Here is a 25,084-nt window from a genome sequence, read left to right as displayed (position 1 = left end):
CTGATATTTTTCTAGAAAATAAAGTGTTCATTTTAAATTCCCATGTATTTTGGCATAAATCTGTACATAGAATTCCAGGTATGTTAATGGCAACAAAAGATCTGTTCTTATACTGAGTCTTACAATAAATTTCTAATGTTTATTTGGTGCTCTTTTTAAAGATCCAGAAGATTATCTCTTAACAGTCTTTACAAATAGTATTTGGTTTTATTTTATTTATTTTTGATCATATCTACAATATTTGTGCTTCATATCTCATGAGTATTATCTTCTGTTGTCTTTATTAATCCTTTCCTACTGTGTCATTTGTTGCTCCTTTTCAAGCTGCAGTTAAAAGTCTGCATCATATTACTTTATTCTTTTCTAATATGGACATATGTATTTAAATTTTCTTTTACGTTTCAGGGATCATAATGTGTCATGTCCTCATTGTCATATATTTATTTATGAATTTTCAGTTTTGGTTTTCTTTTCAATGGTTTAGTTTCCCTTTTATTACTTTTTAATAATAATAATAATATAATGAATATAATAATATAATAAATAAGTAACAAATTTATTATGTATAGTTACTATAGTGAAGCAACTTACCATATTCATTATTTCACAGTTACCCAGGTTTTTTTTTTTTTCTGTTATATAACAAGAGCATATACAACTTACTTATTTAGCCAGAATTTCAAATACAGTATAATTTTATTAACAGTATTCTTAATTTCTGATTTTATTGCATTATGTTTTTAGATAAAGTAACTTCTTGGAATGGATTATTTCTAAGGTTTTCAATATTGAGATATTTTTCATGACTTAATCTATGGTAATTTAAAAATTAATATTAAATGTGTGTTTGAAAAGAATATAAACACATCAATCAGTATATTCAACTAAGCTGGTAATTCTAATATTTAAGCCTAAAGTTCCCTTACTTGTTGATTTTCTTGGTTGCTCTTGTTGATGTCTGAGCAGTGTTATCACCAAGCATTCAATTGACACCAATACTTGTTTCATATATTTAAAACTATGTTTCTAAAACTTTATTAGTTTATTATTTTTAAACTCCTCAGTAGATTTTAATGTTACTGTAATGTATTATTTTTTAAAATACTAATTTTTTTTTGCTATGTTTCCCCCTTACTTGTCTATTTTCAGATTTATCTTTTGCTATAGCTCTGTATTTTCTCAATAGCACATTGCTAATTTTTTTTTTTTGCTTTTTTTTTCTCTCAGTAGGGGAAGCTGATTCAAGCATGCTTATTATAATCATTAATTAGCTTCGACTTACTTTACTTGGGTTTAAAAAAATGTTTTTTTGTAGTTGTAGATGGACAGATGCCTTTATTTTATTTATTTGCATGTGGTGCTAAGGACTGAACCCAGGGCCTCCCACATGTAGGCAAGCGCTCTACCACAGAGCTACAGCCCAAGCCCACTTTCCTTGTTTTTTTGATAATTTTTTACTTCTCATGCTTTTTATTAGGAATCCTTCCTCCTATATCCTCCCACTCCATACCTTCTTTCCTCTTCTTCACTACACTTCCCCCTTCTATTCCCTTTTCCTCAATTTGTTTGACATTTGTACATCTTATTTATATTAACCTAGTTATTCTCTTTAAAGAGTTAAGAAACATACTAAAATTTTTGCCTTTGGAGTTGATCAGTATCTGCTGTCTGTCTTGATGAATTCAAGAATCTCGACATATTATTTTTCCTTTCCTACTGTTCCTTGCCTTCCTGTACTTCTTCCATCTCTTCAACTAAGTTTTATATTGAGTTAATAAGAAACTATGTGGGCAGTAATGTTGCACAGTATCCATATTCTACTTGAGAGACTAACTTGAGTATAGATCAGTGGTACCAAATAATTTTGTCTTTGAATTTTAAAAATATTGCTTAACTGCCGTTTGCAGCCATTGCTGTCTGTGAAAATATTGTGCTTGTTGAATAATCTTCATATTTAGATGCAGTCTCTCCCTGAAGTTTTCTGGGAGAAATCTGTTCAACCGTTGAGCCTACTTACTACTTTTTCAGTAATCTCCATTCTTCCATTCACTGCCCATTAAATGTTTTATTTCACTGATTAAGTGTTTCATATCCACACTGCCTCATTGGTTCATTTTTTAATGCTGTGATGTCTTCTCAAAGCTTTTTGAAGGTTTGGTTATTTATATTCTAAGTTATTCTTACATTTAGGCTGTCACCTGTATCCAGGCTTTCTGTTATCTGCCTATTACATTTTATACTTCTTTTTCAGGACACTGATTTTCCTGAAATGATTTGTGATTTGTGATTGTATATTCATCTTTGTATATAAGAATCATTATCATGATTTATTCTAGTTTCTGTAACTTATCTTTATTCTGGTTTCTGTAACTTATCTGTACTGACTCTGTGAAAGAGACAACGATTATAGATTGTGGGATGGGAAACATTGTCCTTGCCCTTGGTGTTGGCTTGTTGAGTCTGCTTTGCCCCTCTCCAGATACCACATTCTCAGCTGTCTCCTTTGCATATGTGCCTGTGTCTTTCTTGGGAAGCTGTTGTGCTCACTAGTGTAGTCACAGGTCCCTGTTGCTTTGTCTCTTAATAGTCTTCTCCTAATGTTGGTGTTTTCCCCTTAAGTTTTGATTCTGATTATGTGCTATCTTTCAGCAGTCCTCAAAATTTCTGATTAGGTATTGGCACTGTTTTCTTTTTCTCCTTCCTAATTCTGGTGTACTGTTTTCGCAAATTGTCTTCTCAGTCACTGTGTGGTGTTTATGGTGGGAAGGAGGTAAGAGCATGTATTCAAACTGCTGCATAGAGTCCTTATAAATGGTGCTAGTACTCATTCATTGCCTGGATGTCCTGTGTTTTCTCATAAATGGCATAACAGTATAGTACAAACTGTGTTCAAGCTCAGAAATAGTGTTCTATAAACTTTCTGCAAGAAGTTCCTTCATTAAACTCCTAGAATTGGTCATTTATGAATTACCACAATCGTTAGCAACCTTTTTGTGAATTATATATGTACTTATAACTGTGATCTGATAATGAATTTAGTAAGATGCTTCTAATTTCTTATATAATTCTCTAATATATTTTGATATTACCCTTTTATAATATCATTAAAATTATATAATTTCCTATCTAAATAAGAGGTAAATGGTTAAAATAGGTGTGTTAGCACAGTCAGAATGAAAAAAATCACTCTTCTGGCAGTCTTTTAATTTTTATGGGTGGTAATCTTTCTAAAGGAGAAGGAATTTTCTTGAAATTAAACTGTAAGGATTAGTTCAAAAGGGAGTTCTATTTTATATATTAGCAATATCTGAATGATACATCTTTGATTATCTATTTGTATTATTACTAAAAGATATTAAAGAGTACCTTTGTAAGACTGAGTATTATACAGTCATGATTTACAAGAGTCAGATAGTAAATATTTATTTCAGCATCCCCAGTTGTATGATCTCTGTTATAACTACAGCTCTGTTGTGGCTAGAAAGTAACAGATAATATGTAAATGATGAGCAGATGACCATTCTAATAAAGCTTTATGGATGCTAAAATTTGAATTTTTATTTAATTTTCACATATCATAAATTTTTATTCCTCCTTTGATCTATCTATCTCCACTATTAAAAAAGATAAAAACTATTCTAAACTCTCAGAATGTACAAAAACAAGTAGAGGGCTAGATTTGACCCTGGTTCACAGTTTGTCAGCCCCTAATTTAGAAGATTATGTAACAACATGTAAAATGTTTATAATATATTAAGTAAAAAAAAAGCAGGTATAAAAGAGTAAGTATGTTAATCCCATCTCTGTAAAAGACATTTATCAGCACAAGAAGAGATATCAGAATATTTACAATGATTCCTTTGTTAGATTATAAGTAAATTTAATTCTACACACATTCATTGCAGGACTTTGGTTTTATACTGTGTGTTTATTATGTTGTTTTCAAAGAAATAAATATTCTTTTATCAGAAAAAAGTTATTTGACAAGTGACAAAGAATCTGTATCTTCTCAGTGAAATCAGAATACTTATTTTTAATTAATTTGATAAAATCTGTTTTGTTTACCCTCTGCTTCACTTTTAGCCAACAAGTCCCAAATTTGGAAAAGCTGACTCATATGAAAAACTGGAAAAACTCGGAGAAGGATCTTATGCTACAGTATACAAAGGGAAAAGCAAGTAAGTTCAATGGTTTTTGAATATTTCATATGTAAAATGATTCTGCTATCTTAATATTAAATAGCAGTACATTAAATAATTCCCACTTAATATACAATAAAATTATCTCCAGTCAGGATTATTTTTTAAGGCACTGGAATTTGCTTTCCCTGCTAGAAAACAGGTTTGCAGACTTGCCCAGGTGATCTTTCTGTATCAACCCCTCCTCCAACTTTGTTTTCTTTTCCCTCAGTGGAGTTGGTACCCTCTAATCAGAATTCATTTCCAGGTGGATTATGTGATTAATTTCTCATGTAGGTTTCATGTTAAGAATAGAAATAATTATCTGACAGACCACATGTAATATCATCCATGACATTGTTTTAAATTGAGCTTTTACTCCATTTTTCAGAAGTCTCCTATTCAAAAAAGCAAAAACAAAAAACCACCCTGCAAACTTTTCTTTTTCTTTCTTTGCACCTGCCTGCTTTGGCACTGTGCTGAATATATTTCCCCATAGAGAAGCAGCTCTTTCCTCTGTGTCCTTTCTATCCCCATTGGTATCCTGGGGTCAGGGCACAGAATTGGATTCTTATAAAGCTGTACCAGATGTTTCTGATGGACAATTCCCTCTCCCTTAGTGACTGAGGGCAGAAAGTTACTGTATTTAGTGACATGTAGCTTGTGGAAAATTTGATGCCTTTTTCTAAATAGCCTCAGGAGAAATAAACCTAGTTCTACCTTAATAACTTTACCAGATGATGCTATAAAGTAATTTTGTAAATCATCCCTATATTTCTTTTTAAAACCTTTATAGGAAAAATAAGAGTTTCTAGGGCTCAGGTCAAGCTCTGTGGTAGAGTATTTCACTAGCATGTGAGAAGCCTGAGTTCTATTCCCAGTAATGAAAAAGGAAAAAAGAAAACAGAAATAAGACCTTCTATTTAACATTACATTTTTAAAAAGATATTAGAAAATTCTCTGAATGATCATTCCAAAAACATAATTGCAAATTTTGGCTATGTGCTAATTTATGTAATCTGGCTTTTATGGAGTATAATTTTATATTTTTGTTCATGGTTTTTAAGTTAAGAAAATGAAGAAGTATTCCTTCTAAAAGAAGATCTGAAGGTAAAGGAATACAAAAATGCAGTCAGGTTAAAAAGAAGCAACACTAGTTTTGTGAGCTATAAAAATGTTTTTAAAAAGGTCTGTTGTTTTTTATTTGAATGAAAAGTTAATATGATGGGAAACAGAAAATAAAACCAAACCCGGAGCATTATTAATGACTTAACTGAGTTGCTTGAGAATTAATGAACATCAAAATAATGGTCTGAATGGTTGAGGTAATTTTAACATAGATAGTACTTCATAAATTTCTTGCACATTCAAAGTTAATAACGTGATACTGGCTCTCCTTAATTTCTCAATAATTTTGTATAAAATATAGTATATCATTTTGCCTTATCTACTCCTCATAATGCTATGATATGCCCTATTATTGTTGTCTGTACTTAACCAGTCAGGAATTGTGGTGCACAAATAGGTTTAGCCATGTGCCCATTTTCACACAGTGGTTCATAGCAACACTTGCTTTACGTTGTGCCTATCTGGCTTGAAGTCATCCCTTGCACTCATTACACTATTACTGCTTTTACATTGTAAAGGACTTGAAGAGATATGGTCCATGTTGAATTTTCCAGAAGTTTCTCACATATGCTCTGACTTGTTTTAATGGTGACTCAAATAGAAGCAAACACCCTATTTCATTATAAGGAAACAAACCAGGTACTTGAAACTACTTGTTCACAAATAATGTGTTCTGCTGATCTGCAAATATAAGTTAGTAATGTTATTGAATAAATATTCAATCTTGAACATTTATCTCAGAATCTTAGAGTCAATTGAAAAATTTAAATTTATTATGCCTGAATAAAAAAAAAGACTTAAAAGTACCTGTAGCCTTTGAGCATGATGGTTGTGGACCGTTGATTGTTTTTACTCCAGCAGGTCTAGATTTATCTTGTCAGAATTTTTCTAAGTTTAAAGCCTGCTGGTCACATGTCGTGTTTAATTTCCTCCAGTTGAAGATGAAAGCCATTGCCTGCTCACCTGTTTTGAGAGATGACAGGCTGCCTGGGTTTCACTGCTTTAAGGTAGCAAAGTCAAAAGAATACCAACTGTGTAAGTGTCATGTAGCAGGAATTGAGAGCCCAGTTGATGTGTCTCTGAGGTGCTGCATAACTTTTACCCCAAATACAGATTGCAGAATCACATCGGTTACACATCCACATTTTTACATAATGCCCTATTAGTAACTGTTGTATTCTGCTACCTTTCCTATCCTCTACCATCCCCCCTCCCTCCCCTCCCATCTTCTCTCTCTACCCCATCCACTGTAATTCATATCTCTCCTTGTTTATTTTCCCATTCCCCTCACAACCTCTTATATGTAATTTTGTATAACAATGAGGGTCTCCCTCCATTACCATGCAATTTCCCTTTTCTCTCCCTTTCCATCCCACCTCATGTATCTGTTTAATGTTAATCTTTTCTTCCTGCTCTTCCTCCCTGCTCTGTTCTTAGTTGCTCTCATTATATCAAAGAAGATATTTGGTATTTGTTTTTTAGGGATTGGCTAGCTTCACTAAGCATAATCTGCTCTAGTGCCATCCATTTCCCTGCAAATTCTATGATTTTGTCATTTTTTAGTGCTGTGTAATACTCCATTGGGACCTTGTTGTACTACTGTCCCATAAATGTCTGCATCCCTGCCTCCATCTTTAAATGCTATCTTTAGCCTCTTCCCTAAGAGCAGCTTTCATTTTCTTATGGTAAAGCTGCCTGGTATTTGTAGAGATTCCTGTGAGTTTTTTAGTTTCAGATACACACACACAAACACACACACACAGGCACGCACACGCACACACATATACATACACATATATATTCACATATTACAAAGTGTTTTATATATATACACACACACACACACACCCCTATACACATACACACATATTTTTTATAGGTATCATATTTGGATTTAACCATAAACTTCATTGCATTAGTTTGCTACGTTTGCTATTAACAACCACAAATGGGGTGGCTTAAACATGAGTAATTTATTATCTCACAGTTATGGAAGCTAGAAGTGCAAGGTGTGGGCAGAGTTGATTCCTTCTGTGGCTCTGGGGGAGAATCTGTTCCATGCGTCTCTCTTAGCGTCTGGTGGTATGCTGGCAGTTTTGGCATTCCTGAATAGGACATGAATTACCCTGACCTCTGCCTTCATTTTTGTGTGTGTGTGTGTGTGTGTGTATGTGTCTCCAGATTTCCCCCTTTGATCAGGACACAGTCATATTGGATTAGGGTCCTTCCTCATGACCTCATTTTAACTTGATGTCTCTATAAAGACCTATTTTCAAATAAGGTTACATTCTGAGACAGTAGAACGTAGGGTTTTAACCTGTCTCCTCCTCCTCCTCCTCCTCCTCCTCCTCCTCCTCCTCCTCCTTCNTTTTTTTTTTTTTTGGAGGTCACAGTCCAATCCATCACAGGTATTACTTTCAAACCTTCCTAACCTGGCATTGCAGTTATGACATTTTTCTTTTCCTACCTGTGCTATATATTAGTTGTCCTTTAGCTCATGTTTCTTCTTTATGCAATGTAAACAAAGCATATTACTCTCAACACGAGGTTGGTGCTAAGTCTTGATTTTGGAATAGTTGTAACTAGCCATTGTTAGAAACTTGAGGGATAGAAAGGGTTTTTATTAGTCAGTTCTCCTGTGTCTCATAACTCCTGAAGGAGCAGATGCATTGGGGAACACTTGACTGAGATTCCTATTCAGGTAGCTTGCTTGGTGGTAATGAGCTTGGCTTCTAAAGAATGCTTGGCTGACTGTATCCACATCCACAAGCAGTACTCACAAATGCTCTTTATTTATTTTTTTAAAAAGCTTCGAACTTCCACCTTTTCATATTTGAGCAGATAGTTGTTTTGTTTTGACCAATATTTGTTAACTCCTTTCTACATTCCCTGTGTAAGTTTGTGTGTGAATGTATTTGGGGGAAGGGAGGCAGTTTATTGTTGCATAGGACTCAATTTCTGTCCTTGTTTAATTTTCTGATTATGTTCTCTTTCTAAATTCCTGTGGCATTTAATATAGAGTTTAAAGAAAAACATGCATCGTACATTTAACATTTCAAAAATATATGACATTCTAAAAATATCTTCTTTTTTGGTACTGGGGATTGAACCCAGGAGCACTTAATGACTATGTCACATCCTCAGTCATATATTCATATATATGTGAATGTGTGTGTGTGTGTGTGTGTGTGTGTGTGTGTGTATATATTTCCCCCCCCTCCTTAGAGACAGGGTCTCACCAAGTTGCTGAGGCTGGCTTTGAATTTGTGATCTTCTTGCCTCAGCATTCTAAAATATCTTTAATTCAGCAATTCGGATCATCTTTTTGCCTTTAGTTGTCAGGGACTTCTATACATTGAGATTTGTCAATATTTTTGAAACTTATTCAATGAATGATGAACATTTATTATGTTTTCTCTAATTATACCCTTTTAAACTCCAGGTAACAAGAGGTAACTCAGATGTGCATTTTACCACCAGTAAACTTAATCTTGAAGAGATGGTACATATAACAAAATTCTACCTAAGTTAGAATCTTGCATATTTTATATGAGCTAGAATGTAATAAGAAAGGCTCAGGTAAAATGGTGTGGGGTTTCAAAAGGAAGAAGGTACATGTGTTCTCTCCAGTGGTGACTGATTGAGTTCAGAGGCCACAACCTCCTCTGCTTGTAAATCAAGTCTCCCTCATCATGGTGTGTCCTTGTTGGATCCTTACTATGGTTTCTTTTGGTGACTTGAATGTCCACATTTCCCCAGAAAATATAACGAAATTTTTACTTTTTGTTTGTTAGACTAAATTTGTTGATCCCAGAGTGTTTTAAAGTTAAAGAAGACTGATTGTTTTTGTGCAAATATTGATTAAGCATTTGAGTTTTAAAGTGGAATTGGCTTTAAGCAATGTAGTTTGGAAGGTTAGGTGTTTTGTTTATGTTTGGGCATCTACGTATACCTGGCTGTTTTAAATAATGGCTAAGATCACCTGTTACCTCAACTTCTAAAAGTCAAAATGTGGAGACCCACATTTTCCTGGGTGCACTGGGATCCTCAGGTGGATCACACCTGAGTTTCCCCTAATCCCAGATGCAAGTTAAAACTGTGGATTTTGCTCTCTCCAGCTGAATCAGGGGCATGCAAGATTAAAGTTGCTTCTCATTTCTTAGGCTTTGTGTGCCATTTAGAGGAAGAACAACTTGCCCTTTGTTCTGTGTCTAGAAAAGGAATATTGGCCTAACTCAGTCGAAGTCATCCCTACAGATGGTCCTAATCGCTGGTCATTTTCTCTACTTATCTTCAGTTTCTGTTGAGGTGAAGATGCCAAGGCCTCATCTCCTGGAGGACCCTCCTGTGGTGAGCCTGCCTACTCTGGCTTGGGCCAGCAGTGAATTGTTATCTCAGAGGTCAATAAGAACAATGGAGGAATTTGCTCACATTATGTAACATGAGATTTATGTGATTTAAAGTGCCAATCTTCTTTTAGCATTTCATCCTGCCAATTTGTGCTGAATAATTGAACTTGAATTAAATGACCTCATAAATTGAGAGACTAGCCAAACCCAAACTGAAATACTAAATACATTTCAAAGAGCTCTTCAAAGCCCCAGGAGAAATAGGGGGAAGAAACACTGTTAATTAAAACAAGCAGCAGCAAGAAGAAAGGCAGCAGCAATTAACCACCTTTCCAGAAGATGCAAGATTAAAGATATGGCTCTAACTGCTTGTCTGGAAGATCAGTTCCATTGAAACACTATCAGGAGGAGTTTGAAGATTCTAAAAGTCAGAAACCCCCAGATGGAAAACTCTGGACTTCTAGTTCACTAAAGTTTTGATCCTAAGTGTTTAAACTTGGACTATCATGCTGACTTCCACTGTCCTAGGAGGTCAATTGCCCACAAATGGGAACTTTGTGCAGAGAGAGGGAAATCTGATCACATTTTATAAGCTCTGCTGAAGGTGCTCCCAAGTCCCACTCTGTTTCTCATTAGGTCTGCTCTGATTTCCTTTAGATGTGAGTTCATAGGCCTAAGCTTATTATTGCAGCTTACTTCAAAGATCAAGCCTGTAACCACACTATTAGTCAAAGGATATGAAGTTGGCATTACAGTATACTACAGTCAGTGTTGTTTCACAATTTAATTCTTACAATATGGAATTACAATGTATTAACAGGAGAAATTGGATATTTTAAAAAAGTAGCTAAAGGAGTAAATGAAATGTGTTGCTTCGTATTTTGAGATCTGTGTCTTTGAGTATAGGTAGAAGTTGAAAAAGTGGGATCCTTATCTTTACCTAGTTTGAGGAGGGTAATAGCCCACCCACCAACGTCTGCTAATTTTGTTTTTTAAAGCCCTAAAGTCTAATCAAATTGCATATTCAGCCCTGACTTCCTCCTTCAGAGGAAGAATGCAGGCATCAGAGTCTGGTTCATTGGTACAGCTGGTTTCCTTTAGCTTGAAGCAGATAAAACAAACAATGCCTAATATTTTTTTCAAAAGTGACAATGAGGTTATTGTTTAAGCAAAAAACATGATTTTAATTATTAGAGTAAACTAAACTGGAATAACTTTCCTGTTAGATAATGTTTAAGTGTATTAGCCTTGGTTAGCCATTTTTCTTATCAGCATCCGTTGATCATTTGATTAGGACACCCTCAAAACAACAATCAGTGATATTTGCTGTCTTCAGCGAGTATCTAAACTGTTAATGTCTTCAGTCTTTTGGAAAAAGTTATGTGGAGATTTTCAATTATTGAAGTAATTTAAACTCATAATGTCAGGACTCTTAGAATTTTTTCTCCCATAGTTTGGTTTAAGTGATTTTTGAGGAGAAATAGGGGAAGGAGATGATGATGAGACTGGTTTTAGTTTGAAGTGTGCTCACATTCCAGAGTAGCTTCTTTATTATTACCATTCTTTTAGTTTAAACCAGAATGTTAGGAAGCAACAACTTTCTAGTCTAAACCCACAATTCTCAACTAGAGATTTTTCTTACCAGGATACATTTGATAGGGTCTGGAGACATTTTTGGTTTTCATAGCTTGGAAAGTGATGGCGGTTTTACTGGCATGTAGGGGCCAGAGATGCTACAAATGTGAGAATTCCTACAAATTAACAGGACAGTCTTATGCAACAAAAAATTAGTTGGCTCATAATGTCAGTACTTCCAAAATTGAGGAACCTAGTCTAAATAAAGAATTCATGGAGGCAGTGTCTATTTACAAGAGCTTATTCCTTCTGAGGTATTTACTAAGCCCCTTCTGTCTTCTGTGTGCTAGTTAGGTAATGGCTAAGTAGTAGTGAAGAAAACTGAGAGAGTCCATCTTTTCATTGAGCTATCATCCAATGTGGGAAGCAGAAATTAATCAAATCAACAGATACATCTGTAATTACAAGTAGTGTGAAGGACAATTAATCTATGTGTTGTGTTTATGTGTGTGTGTGTGTGTGTGTGAGGGGGGGGGCAATAGGTATGTTTTAGATGGATGGACAGAGGAGAGGTCATATATGCTTAGATATCAAGGACTTGTCACCAACTAGGTAAAAAATAGGGACAAGAGTGTTTCAGTTCAGTCCCCTGGAGTGAGAAGGATCTTGGTGTGTTCTGCACACTCAGAGCTGTGTGACTGGAGACATGGGATGCTGCAGGGGAGATTGGCATGGATTGAAATTTGAGAAGTTGTCAGGATCTTGAGCATTATCCTAGGAACATTCTATTTATATATGGGTCCAAAGTGAATCACCTCAAAACTGAGAGTCTTAAAACAACTATTATTTGCTTTGCTCATGAATCTGCAATTGGGAAAGGACTACACAGAAAAAGTGTATTTCTGCTCCATATAGTATTGTTCTGTGAAGCTTGACTAGAATTTGAGGGACCACTGCTAAAATGGTTCACTCACATGACTTGAGTCTGTGTTGCCTCTTCACATGACTTAGATTTCCTAATAGTATGGTGACTGGTTTCTCAGAGTGAGCATCTTAAGACATAGGAGGTGAAACTTGTGGCTTAAACTCCAACACATAAGAGTTTAGAAGTTGTGAATCTCATAATTACAAAGAAAAATAAATGCAAAGAACAAATCAATGACTTTTTAAAAAGCTGTCAAGAGAATTGAGGTCACAGGGCAATTCACTATCCTAATCTCTAGCGATAGAAACATCTAGAAGGACATAGCCAAGATCTGCTTACCTGGAGCAAAACCACTAGGTTCATAAACTGGTGGAGACACATGTATGGCAATTTTTATGAATTAACAGAGACTGAGTATGTATAAGCATGAGAGTTAAGAGCTACTGTGAGTCAATCTTAGGGAGGATGGTACTCTTCCTCGGGCTTTACCTCCAGGAACACTAGTAGGTTTTCACAATGAAGATCCTACAGAGATCCCCTTGTAGCTCTGGTAGGTAGAGGGTGAGAGTAAGCATCACAAAATGCTCCCAGAGTATTCTTTTTCACAATGGCCGATTTTCCTGAGAAAAGTCTATGTTAGAGCCTGCTCCCAACTGAAGAAAGGGAATTTCCTCCATTCCAGCTCTTTTCAGCCTTCCTGCATCAACTACATGGGGGGACCATAATCAGTAGTGGCCACTGTTAAGGATATAGGATGAGAACACTGTAGCCAGGGAAGGAGGTAGGGGATAGAAGGAGAAAAAATGCCACACATTTGGAGAAACACAAAGGCCACACCATAGAAAGCAGACCTGTACAAGAATATAGATTTGCATGGAAGGTTGTAGAGAATACTCACACTTGCCTGTACTGTGCCACCATGCCAGCAGGCTTCTAGTGTAATGACAGTGAATTAGAGCTAAAAAAAAAAAAAAGCTTCAAGAGACACATTCCCTCTGAGGAGGAGTACTGAAGGAAATCTAAAGTCAAGAGAAGGTAAGAACAGGAATATTGGAGTAAATATGAAGACTCTGGTACTTGTAGCTGTGGCAAATAGTAGAAATAGCCCATCTCTTAGCTAAATTAATATAAGTTCTTAGGTGTCTGGCTTTCAACAGAAAATTTCAGTACAAAAGTACAACCTGAAAAGGCAAAACAGCATCACAATCTGTCTCAAATATGGTTTAGATGTTAGCAGTATTAGGCAGGCAATTGAAAATAACTATGTTTAATATGTTAAGGACTTCAATGGAAAAAAGTCAATATGCAAGGACAGATGGGGAATATAAACAGATAAATGGGAATTCTAAGTAGAATCCAGGGGGGGAAATGCTAGAAATAAAAATACTGTTAGAGAAATGAAAAGTGTCTTTTATGTAACCCAGAATAAACTCAACCCAGTTTAGGGGAAAAAAACTGGTGAGCTTGAAGATAAGTCAATAAAAACTTGACAAATTGAAATGCAAAGAAAGTAAGTAAGTAAGGGAGGAAAGGGACATCTGAGAATTGTAGGGCAATGTTAAAAAGTGTGATGTATGTATAGTTGGAATAGCAGGAAAATAAGGGACCAGAAGTATTTGAAGTAATCATGTCAGAAACCTTTCCAAAATTAATAATAGATAATAATCCTCAGATACATTAAGCTCAGAGAACATTCAAGTGAGGGACACACACACACACACACACACACACACACAACCCCAAACCCCCCAAATAAACTAAAACAAACCTCTGCCTAGCAATATCATATTCAAAATGCAGAAAAGCAGAAACAAAGAGAAAAATTGAATGAAGCTACAGGAATAAAACACCTTACCTGTAGAGGAAATTCTACAAAAGAATTATATAAGACTTCTTATCAGACATTCTGCAAACAAAAAATGTAGAATGAAATACTTAATTTTTTTTTTCTTAAAGGAAAACCCCACCAATCCAGGACTCTAGATTCAATAAAGTTGTATTTTAAAAATGAAGAAGAAATAAGATCCTCAGAGAAATTGAGGGACTGTTTACTGGTAGACTTGTCCTAAAGGAAATGTTAATGTTAAGTTCTTCACACAGCAGGAAGATTATATTGGTTATAAACTTGGATCTTTGTAGAAGAAAGGAAGGGGATCAGAGAGGAATGAATGAAGATAAAATGAAGTATTTTATTTTTCTTATTAATTGACTAAAAGTAAATAGTTTATATAAAGCAATAATAGTAATTGCATTGGATGATTATAACATGTGGAAAAGTGAAATGACAACAACAGTTTTACAAGGGATAGAGATTGGAATGTGTTGTAAGGTACCCATACAACCAATGATATGATATAGTTATTTTGGAAAGTGGAGTTAGGTTAGTCAAAAATGAATGTTATAAAATTTTTTAAAAGTATAATTGATTCACTAAGGATATAAAATGCAATCTTCATAATGCTTATTTGAAATCAGAAAATAAAATCAGAAGGGAAGAACAAATATAATGAATAGAAAATATTGCATACATGTCATATACTAATATAAATATAAGAAACTTAAAATTTAATCAGTCTAAATGTGCCAATTAAAAGACTCAAAGTGGATTAAAAAAAAGAACCAAATGTATTTGTCTATAAGAAATCTCTTAAATATAAAACTCAGGTTATAGCTAAAGGAATAGAGAAAGGTATACCATGCTAGCAAAATAGAAGAAAGGTGGAAGAAACATGTTTAGCTTCAGAGAAAGTAGGCCCTTCTATGGATGATTCAGAAAACTATCAGGGATGAAAAGGGAAATAATTACATAATATTAACAGGGTCAGTTCTTCTCCAGAAAGACACGTAATTATCCCTTGATATGTACACATCGAAGATTAATATCAAAATACAAGAGGCAAAAATTAATAGAACTAAAAGAAAATGGACAAATCCTCCATTGTAATTAGAGATTGAACTACTCTGTCAGTAATTGATAGATAAAGTAGGCAGAAAAAATTAGTGAGGATTTGATGATCTAAACAGTACTACCTAGATATAGAAAGCAGAAGCAGCCAATATTTTAAGGACTTGACCTAGGACTGGCACAGTTCCATTTTCACCTATTCTGTTGATCAAGTGTTGGAATAGACCAGATTCAAGTGACTCTGCCACTCAATGGGAAATTTAAGATAATTTGGGCCATGTTTTAAAATCTCACATAGTTGGATTCTTTTATACTTGGAGTTTAATTTTTGGGCTCACCTTTGCACAGAGTTCTTTCAGTTATATTTTCTGAGCACTTATCCTTTTGGGATTAACTAAATTAGGTTTTTAGATACAATCATGAGGAAGACAAGATTCGGTTTGGTTTGAGTTGCTTTGTGTAGAAGGGGATCTTGTTTTCTGGTTTGCCTGGGATAGTGCAGGTTTATGCCTGTTGTCTTTGTTAGATTATTAATAGTGCTTCTTTTTACTGTAAATATTGCCCCCATTTGGAGGATGAATTATATGATAACTTTATTTATATGTTGCTTTATGCATTTGAAATCTTGATAAAATATTTTGCCAAAAAATAAAATTAGATTAAAGCATTTTATTCTGGGATCAAATTGAGTCTTTAGAGGCATTAATTTCAGTGAACCTGTGGAGCATTTGTGAATAGTTTTTTATTATTATGGAATATCTCTCTAACACAGATTTGTCAATTAATTTTAAATCAATCAAGAAGTTAATGAGCTTGGTGTGCAGCACAGACACAGGAAGATCTGGAGATTAGACTTCATGATTTTTGTGAAATAGCAACTGATAAGTTTAAAATTCAGCCAACCTATTCATATCCCTTACTACTCATGATATAAATGATAGAGTCAGAGTAATTGAAGAGATTTGAAATGTGGAAAAATTAAAACAAGAATTAATAAAGAAACTGGGGCTTGGGTGAAATTGGGTGCTATTAGAGGTCCAAGCTGATAGGATGAAGCATCAGTGAATTTTAGAGAAATGCTTACTTACATTCTGTTTAGCAATGACTCATACAAACAGTGTCTACTATACTGTTAGGAGTAATGCTGGAGAGACAGCACACGTGTGAAAAGTATAAGACTACAGATTACAAAGAGCAAGTCAGTGTCAGTGCAAGATTGTATTATCAACACTGTATATGTAGAGGAGGATATAAGTTCCAGGTAGGCCAGGATCAAAAGGGAGGGCTTTGGACAAAGGAGTGATGTATGCTCTGGTTGCCAGAGAAGTTCAACTTTAGGGTCTTGTTTGTGGCTTCATCATGAATCACTGCAGAGTGATATCTAATCTTGTCAGCAGAATGTGAAAATGGAAAAGATCATATGAACTGATTGGCTTTGATCCAGCAAAATATCTGAGCTTAAAAAGTCTTAGACAAAAAGGAAATTATTTAAAGATCTCAAGCATAAGACATCAGTCATGCTAACAATTGATTCCTGAGCAAACATGTTCTCCCTTCCTTCCGGAGTTCCAAGGAAACAGACATACATTTCCCTGCATAACAAATTCCTTGAAAATTTAAAAGATAATTGGGTCTCTAGTTCAGAATATTTCTTTGGGATTGCTGTTTTTTTAAACTATCTCTGTTTTCGGGGATACTATCTCTGTTTTCCGGGATTTAAATCAATGGTCCTACAAATCTGTGAGTGTTGTCTGAGATGGGGAGAATTGTAAAGATTAGGCACTTTGGTTATTAGTTGAAAGCCCCATTGTAATCCAGTGGAGAATAAGAGTTGTTCCTAATTGGCCTGGTGGGTGAGACTGGAGAGTGAATTGAAGCTGCTTAGCAGTCAGCACAAGAATTGACAGACAAAAAAAGAAATGAAAAACCAGGCTCTGAGGAAGCAGAAGAGGAACTAAAGGCTTTTATTGTGTGTCTGATAAAACCTCCTAGGAGAAAGAAGATGGAGATTGAGATATCGAGAAGCCAAATAAGTGTTAGGAGGCCTATTGGGATTCCAAAGGAAGCAGAATTCCTAATGAGAAAGAGATTGACTAAATGGACACTCATATTTTCTGCTCTTGGAAAGTTTAAATGCTAAGCTCTAGAGGGTTGTGGGCACCTGCAACTTTGCCCAAAGTAAAGCATAGTTGATTATTAAATTAAAATAGAATGTGTCTCATCTCTGAATGGAATAGAAAGGATGAAATAACAGAAAATCAACATTTTCAGCTGGACAAAGGAAAAAGCAAAGGACAGGAAGGAGGTGGACTACCTAGGCACTAAGAAAACCAACAAGCAAGGAAGGAAAGAAATGAGGGAGCAGGGAAGAAAAGGAGGAAGAGAGGGAGTTTCAGGAGAGTGTGAATGGTGATGTCAGCTCTTCAGAAAGTCAAATCAGATGTGTCCCGAAAAGAATCCATTTTGCAATAAGGAATGTTTTTCTTAAGTATGCTTAGGAGACTAATGGGGTTGTAGACCTAATTGCTTTGGGTTGAAGAGCAAAAGGGAGGTACAAAAATGGAGGATGAAACTCAAGCTACTCTTGAGTGAGGCAGGGAAGAAAGGAGCAGAAGAAGAAAGGGGAAAAGTGTTTCATGTTGCTTTAGTTTTAAATCACATGGAAAAGAGTTGAGTGTGTATAGGGACTGGAATGAAGAAGTCAGTAGAAGGGAGAGAGAAAATGATTAAGGAAACACTTGAAGGTTCTCTTGATGGAAAAATTTGAGGAGCTTTGTTTTCTCCAACATTTGAACTTTATTCTTTATGTGCCAGATGTATGGTCTTCCCTTTTCTTGTTCTGATTATTTATAGACCTGAAATCATTTCCTTTATTGTCAACATCATCTCATTTAGGATTTATTCATGGGCTCTATGAATTCAGACACATCAGGGAAAATCCTGGGTAGTGCATTGGTTTTTCTTCTTGCTTCCTATTTCTTCATTGATGCTAGTTGTGATTTTTTAAAATAACAATGTCTATTGTTGTGAATCTTCTCTCTTGATGTTACCATTCTCTTTGTAATTTGGAGTCATGAAATAAATATTTGTTGAATACTCGGTTGAGTTTGTTTTTCTCATCCATAAAAATTGGGTTAAAAAGAGAATTGGTTTCACACAGCTGTGAAGAATATATGTGAGTGAATACATTCAGAGTGTTTGGAACATTGTCTACATGAAGTGTATGTTCAGTGAAAGTCAGCTATTAAGTTTTCTTTTTATCATACATAATTCTAGAAGAGATTTGGAATAAAATAATTTCCCCATGTATAGAAAAAGAAACTGAGACCTATAAAGGCTGAATAAATTTCCCACAATTATATAGCTAAAGGGCAGAACCAGAATTTAGACACAATCATCCTAATTCTAGATCTGAGTTTTAATTTGTATCAGTTTTTGGTTGTGCAGGGGGATTTAAAATCTCTACTTCCCTCAACCCTCCCTTGTTAATTATTAACTCTAGAGGTACACAGCCAATTTCTTGCATAATTAGTGTTGTAATTTCTTTTTAGTCACTTACCATTCATGTTTCCACTGTCCCAGGCTACTCCACAGTGACATCATGGAGAATTTTGTTCTTTATTTCACTCAAGTGATTTGTGGATTTCCATGTGCAAAAGTAGGTAACTGCATGAAATAGAACATCATACTCCCCTTTCCCTTCTGTTGGATACGTTTATTTTGGAGATAATTTTCATTCCGTTGCTGCCTTCTCATTTAGGCCTTAGCCTAAGGTTTTGTAAGCTCCCATTTATCTTACTACCTTTTCATTTATTGCTATAGGAGTATATGGCAAACAATCTCTGGCCCATCAGTACCATTGCAACCCTTTTATCATCACAAATAACAGAGGAATAATATTATAGTGAGAACTGGACCCTTAAAAGGCAAAATTCATTCACATAGGTTTTTGAGTAAATCAGAAATTCAACCTTCTTAAGCCCCACCTGACTTATGTCTCTGGGACTTCCTATGAATATAGTTAAGTGTTCACAAGAAATGAGCTATGAGGAGAAAATGATTATGTCTTTTGTGTCTCTTGAAACTTGCCAAATGTTCATGGTCTTTGTTCTTGTTTTTAGTTACTTCCTTGTGTATTTTTCTAAGTGTGAACATTTATGTGTTTGTATTACTTTTTTCACGCAAGCCCTCAGACAGTACTTCCTTACATTGTTAAACATCTTTGTCATAGTTGATGTGAACTGAACTAATTTACCATTGATCCTTTGCTTTAAAAAGGGCCTGTTTAATTCATAAGGTCTGAATATAATCACTGTATTTAAAGTTATTTTTTATCACTAAATATGGTTGCGTAGATGATGCCAATAATCACAAATGCTATTGTTGAGGACATTATGGCCGGATATCTGCATAGAGATAATGTTGATAGATACTTAATAGCCTGTGCATTTGTTTCCCTTTCTAAGTTTCAAAAGTTTTTTGTTTTATATATATACACATCACATACATACATCTATATATGAAAAAGAAAAGTAGCTGATAAAGAGAGGAAGTTGATACTGTCTTTGAAAGTTGGAGGAGGCAGAGTTGGCAGATTGAAAGATGTGACTGTTTGCACACCTTATTAGTAACAGACTACTGAAAATTTGAGTGTCTCAGTTTTTCATCTGTCACTTTCTTAATATACTTTAAAGTTGGAGCCATTCCATCTATCTAAAATGAGTAAACCTGTTTTCAAATTGTGTATATAATTTGGTCATTTTTTCTTCTTAACCATTCAACATTAGTGAGTTTTTGTAGCATGCTGGTTGATGTGTATCTGACACATGAGTTGTCATGTTCTCTTTCTTAAATTCAGAATCTGTAAGTCCAGTTGATTCATTAGTAGTCTTGATTTTCAAAATCATGGAAAAAAGAAGGAAATAAATGGTATTTTTTCTTTCAAAATTTGTTTCTAAAGACAAAGACAATTCTTTGTATTGTATGTAAATTAACAAAGTTGTTTATCTCTCATGAGGCAAGTCCCAGGGACATAAGTCAGGTGGGGCTTAAGAAGGTTGAATTTCTGATTTACTCAAAAACCTATGTGAATGAATTTTGCCTTTTAAGGGTCCAGTTCTCACTATAATATTATTCCTCTGTTATTTGTGATGATAAAAGGGTTGCAATGGTACTGATGGGCCAGAGATTGTTTGCCATATACTCCTATAGCAATAAATGAAAAGGTAGTAAGATAAATGGGAGCTCATAAAACCTTAGGCTAAGTCCCAAATGAGAATGCAGCAACGGAATGAAAATTATTTCCAAAATAAACATATCCACAGAAGGGAAAGGGGAGTATGATGTTCTATTTCATGCAGTTACCTACTTTTGCACATGGAAATCCACAAATCACTTGAGTGAAATAAAGAACAAAATTCTCCATGATGTCACTGTGGAGTAGCCTGGGACAGTGGAAATATGAATGGTAAGTGACTAAAAAGAAATTATAACACTGGATTGAACCCAGGGGTGCTTAACCACTTAGCCACATCCCCAGCCCTTTTTATATTTTATTTAGAGATAGGGTCTTGCTGAATTGTTAAGTGCCTCGCTAATCTGCTGAGGCTGGCTTTGAACTTGCAGTCTAATCCTCATGCCTCCACCTCCCGAGTTGCTGGAATTACGGCCCTGTGCCACCACACTGGGCCTATAGTGTTTACTTTTGACAGTAATATTTATGAACATTTTTTGAACAAAAAAAGGGTACAGATAAATATTAGTAAAGAAGCAAACAATTACTAATCAGTAATTAAAACTCTTGTCTGCCAGATTAGGCATAGATTTAGAGATATATATTCAATTTACCCAATTTATGGATATACCATTCTTTTTTTGAAATCTCTTTATTAGGTAACATATTACATGAGCTAAGTCCACGTTTATTTTCTGAGCTAGGATATGTATATAAGATATCATCATGGAAGGGTCCCTCAGGATGACAACTGAGAGTTTACATCTGCTTCAGATAGAGAAGAATAATGACAATTGGATTCATTGCCAATTTTGGATTAAAACTGAGCAATATTGCTTTTAAATATATGTTTCTCCTGAAGCCAGGGATTTTTCTCCTTTAATATTAGTTTTCAACTTAAGTGAAAAGCATATCAGAGTGATTTCCATTAGTGACTGTAAGGGTTGACACGCACATAAGAGAGACATGGAGGAAAGCTGACTTTTGTGACTTTGTTTCATAAGTTGCTCTGTGAACAGGAAAAGCTAATGTAGTCTGTCATCTGTAATTGTTTGCTGTTTTGGTTCTTACTTGGGATAGCTGACTTCACTCATTCATTTATTGAAGCAAGACTGCATGAAACACATCAGTACAAGGAAATGTCACATAAGGTGGATCTTCCTCAAAGGGCTAAACTTGTGTTGTCTCACATGAAAGAAAATCGGATTTCTTGTCAAGAAGTAGATTTGGTATCTGAGGCTTAACATTATTGAATAGCTTTTTGTTAAAGACCTTATCAGTTTTCCTCACATTGTAGCACTAGCCCTAGCAAAGCAGTCAGCTCTGTAGAAGAGGGATGCCAATGCCCAATTTGATGGCAGTGAACATGTGATTGCTCGGAAAACCCTGGAAGTAGCATTGGTGTATTGAGATCTCCTTATTGTGATAGTAGAGATTCATTATGAGGTATTTTATAGTATAAATACATAACTATAATATTGAAGTCCTGGAAATTTGTAAATTTTTAATGTATTTGATTATACAGATGTTAATTGTACAGTTTGTTTTAATCTGTACTTACATAATGAAGTAGGTATTTAGAATATTTCTCACTTTCCCTTTATTGGTTAGAATGAACCAATAAAGATGAGTATTGTTGCTAGTTTTTACTCCACTGTTTCTTATTTATCTTCATTTGAAGCTCTACCCTATACTCTATACTCACACACACAAACATACACATACACACACACACACACACACACACACACACACACACACACACTTGATTTTCTCTCCAGGCTCTAAGTGCTTTGCTCACCCTGTTTTTGAATGTTTTTCTTGACAGAGCCCTCTATATACAGTGGCTTTCCTCTCTTCTTAGCGTGTCTACATCCTAGTCTGTCTTTAAGGCTTAATTTAAGTCATACCTATACCATGAAACTTAGCAGATGTTTGACAATACCGTCTCCTTCCCAACTTTGTCAGGCTTGTCTAAGCCCTCTTCTTGACTAGACCTTGATCTTGGTCCCTATCCTTTACAGAGCTATATAAGCCAGTGTTATCAAGAATCCTAAATCAGTTTAGCTCCACCCTTGATATCTGATCTCCCTACCTGCCTTCATCAAGAATCTTGCTAAGTCAGTTTAGAAAGAATTCTCCCTACCCTTCATGTCTCCTCTTAGTAATTTTTCATCCCTGGACTCCCCCAACCTGCCCCTGTTTATAAATCCTCACTTGTTTCTGTTGTATTTGGAGTTGAGTCCAACTTATCTCTCTCCGTCTGCAGTAGTTTTGACACCTATTGTGATAATCTTCAAAGTGTCAGGAAAATATTTTTTTAACTCTGTGTGTTTCAGTCACTGCCTTGCCTTGTGTCTCCCGCGTCTATTTTAGCATATTATTCAACAACTGTCACAGTGATGTTAATAGATGCTCAATTAATAAATATTATGCGTGTAATGATTGAGGCAAATTTTTAGAAACTCTATGATAAGACTCTTTAAGTGTGATGTGAAGAAACTCTCACAACTTTGGGGGGTAAAATTTTGTAACCAGGACATAGGAAATTCTTTATTAAACTGCACATTGGAATGCTATGAGTCTTAGTTCTTCCAGGTCTAAGATCATATCATATATCTGGGTTCATAGAGTAAAATATACTGGCATGTGTATCCTGGAGATGTTTATATCACGGGCTATGTGGCAGTCTCACTATACTAAATTCTAGCCAGGCCATCTCAGAGGTATGTGCACTATAAGTTCTGCCTCATGTGACTGCCAGGCCCACAATCCTTAAGCACTCCTTTATTGCTTGGCCAGAAAGGTTGCTTTCACCAGTAAATACAAATTCAGAGGTCATTAAACTTTATGAAAAGAAAGATGTACTGGGGTCTTATTCCTTAAAAGGAAAGCATGTTTTGGAAATTGAGCCTTCCTGGTTTCTTACTCTAGCCCATCACGTTAAAGTACATATTATTAACACAAGTACATACCATAAAATAAATGATCATATATAAAAGTTCTGTAGGGATTTTTTAATTGGGAAAAAAAATCTACACATAGGGAAAAAAAACCCCAACAACCTGGAAGGTACAAACACATTGAAGAATTTATGTCTGAATAGTAAGATTATTGTTGGTTTAAGCTTTCTAACTATTCTAGCACCAGCATGTTTTGGTGTTATAACTGGGATATGGATTATTAATGTCATTCTAAGATATATTGGTTTATATTGAAGTTCATAAAAATTATTAGAAACCACAAAAGTAGAAAAGGTATTTGAGATTAAATAATTTGAATACCAATGTCTTTAAAAAAACCCACTGCTGTAAGTACGGTGCCTCTGATGAAGGGAGTATAATAGTAGTGCCATCCATCAGTGGCACCTTCTTAGAATGTCTGACCTCTGCATTCAAAAAGTGGACCTGCCACTTCTAGGTGTGTGATTTAGAGCAATTATTGAGCCATCTTGTGCTTAATTTTCTTTGTGAAGTGAAGTAATAGTATCTATTACACAGAGGTGTTATGGGAATTGAGACAATGTAAATAAAGATTTTGGCCCTGTGCCTGCAACACTGTAGGTACTTAAGCAATAGGGGTATTCAGCATCGGTGCTGCTTGTGAATTAAAGCTATCGTGGTTTTTTTATTTTTCTTTTTTTGTGGTACTGGGGACTGACCTGTTACCTGCTATGCGAGCGTTCTACTGCGGAACTACAACCCACCACTATCATGATTTGAAACTTATTTACAGCACATACAACTAGTTTATTCCAAATAAGGCAGATTTATGTTCCCTCTTGCTAGGTTTGGGAAGTGATACCAGCATAGGTTTTCTAGTAATTTTATGTAATTTTTTGGGTAAAGGTCTTCATTTAATCTGCCTTTAGTAATATATGAATTAATATTATCAACCTTGACCTTCATAAATGAAGGTTAATATTTTCAGCTTTATATTTAATGGAATCATATTTTCATTTGACACCCTACTTGCCTTTAAAATAGTCCATTTTATGTGACTCTTATTTTTAGAAGAATAGTCTTTTAGATTTAGGTAATTTGTGATGATATTATAGCATTTTTCTGTAATCCCTTCCCTTTTTTTGCCATAAAAGGCTTACATTGAAACAAATACATTTGTTTTTCTTGATATTATTGAAATTTCTTTTTATATGTATTTAATTTATATATAAATTTATTTTTATATATAAATTTCTTTTATATTTATATATATTATATGTATTTAACATTTTCTATGACTTAATTTTTTTTAAGTTGTAGATGGACACAAGAGCCACAACCCCAGCCCCAATTTTCTATAATTTTTGAATGTAATAATGTCTTTTGGAGAAGATGAAAACTACTCATAATGCTCTTGGCTTACTACTAGTCTTCTAGCCTTTTCACTAGACTTGTGTGGAGTTTTTCTTTGTTAGTTCTCCATGGGTGTTTGCAGGCAAACAGACAAAGCAAACGAGAGAGAGAGAGAGAGAGAGAGAGAGAACAGGAAGAAAACACTAAAATATTTGCTTGCTGTCCTGGTTGTAACATAAACTGGAGGGGTGTGTGTGTGTGTGTGTGTGTGTGTGTGTGCTTTGGTCTTTATTAGAATGGGTAGAGTAGTCTGAACTCTGAATACCCTTGCCTTAATCACTCTCCAGGGCTGCTGTAATTGTTTTATCCTGCTGTTGCAAACCTCACTTAATTTTGTATGGCTATTTTTGAATGGGGAATGCAAGATCTCTGTGGTTAACTCTACTTGACAATGAGTATTTGGGGACTCCTCCAAGCCTCCTAGTGAATCAGTTAT

At 35.0% G+C, this 25,084-nt stretch overlaps 1 protein-coding gene across 7 annotated transcripts in view; it reads left to right on the top strand.

The window, feature by feature from the left end:
• Cdk14 (cyclin dependent kinase 14) overlaps positions 1-25,084 on the top strand; it is a 614,076-nt gene that overhangs the window by 153,282 nt on the left and 435,710 nt on the right. For all 7 annotated transcript variants that reach the window (XM_048785430.1, XM_048785432.1, XM_048785433.1 and 4 more), the window contains one exon: positions 4,084-4,178. In XM_048785430.1, coding sequence (XP_048641387.1) covers positions 4,084-4,178 — 95 coding nt within the window. The remainder of the gene's footprint in view (positions 1-4,083; positions 4,179-25,084) is intronic.

The sequence above is a fragment of the Marmota marmota genome, unplaced genomic scaffold, assembly GCF_001458135.2.
Source record: "Marmota marmota marmota unplaced genomic scaffold, marMar, whole genome shotgun sequence".
Lineage (NCBI taxonomy): Eukaryota > Metazoa > Chordata > Mammalia > Rodentia > Sciuridae > Marmota > Marmota marmota.
The sequence above is the reverse complement of the archived record's forward strand: the minus strand, read 5'-3'. Positions and strand labels throughout refer to the sequence as shown.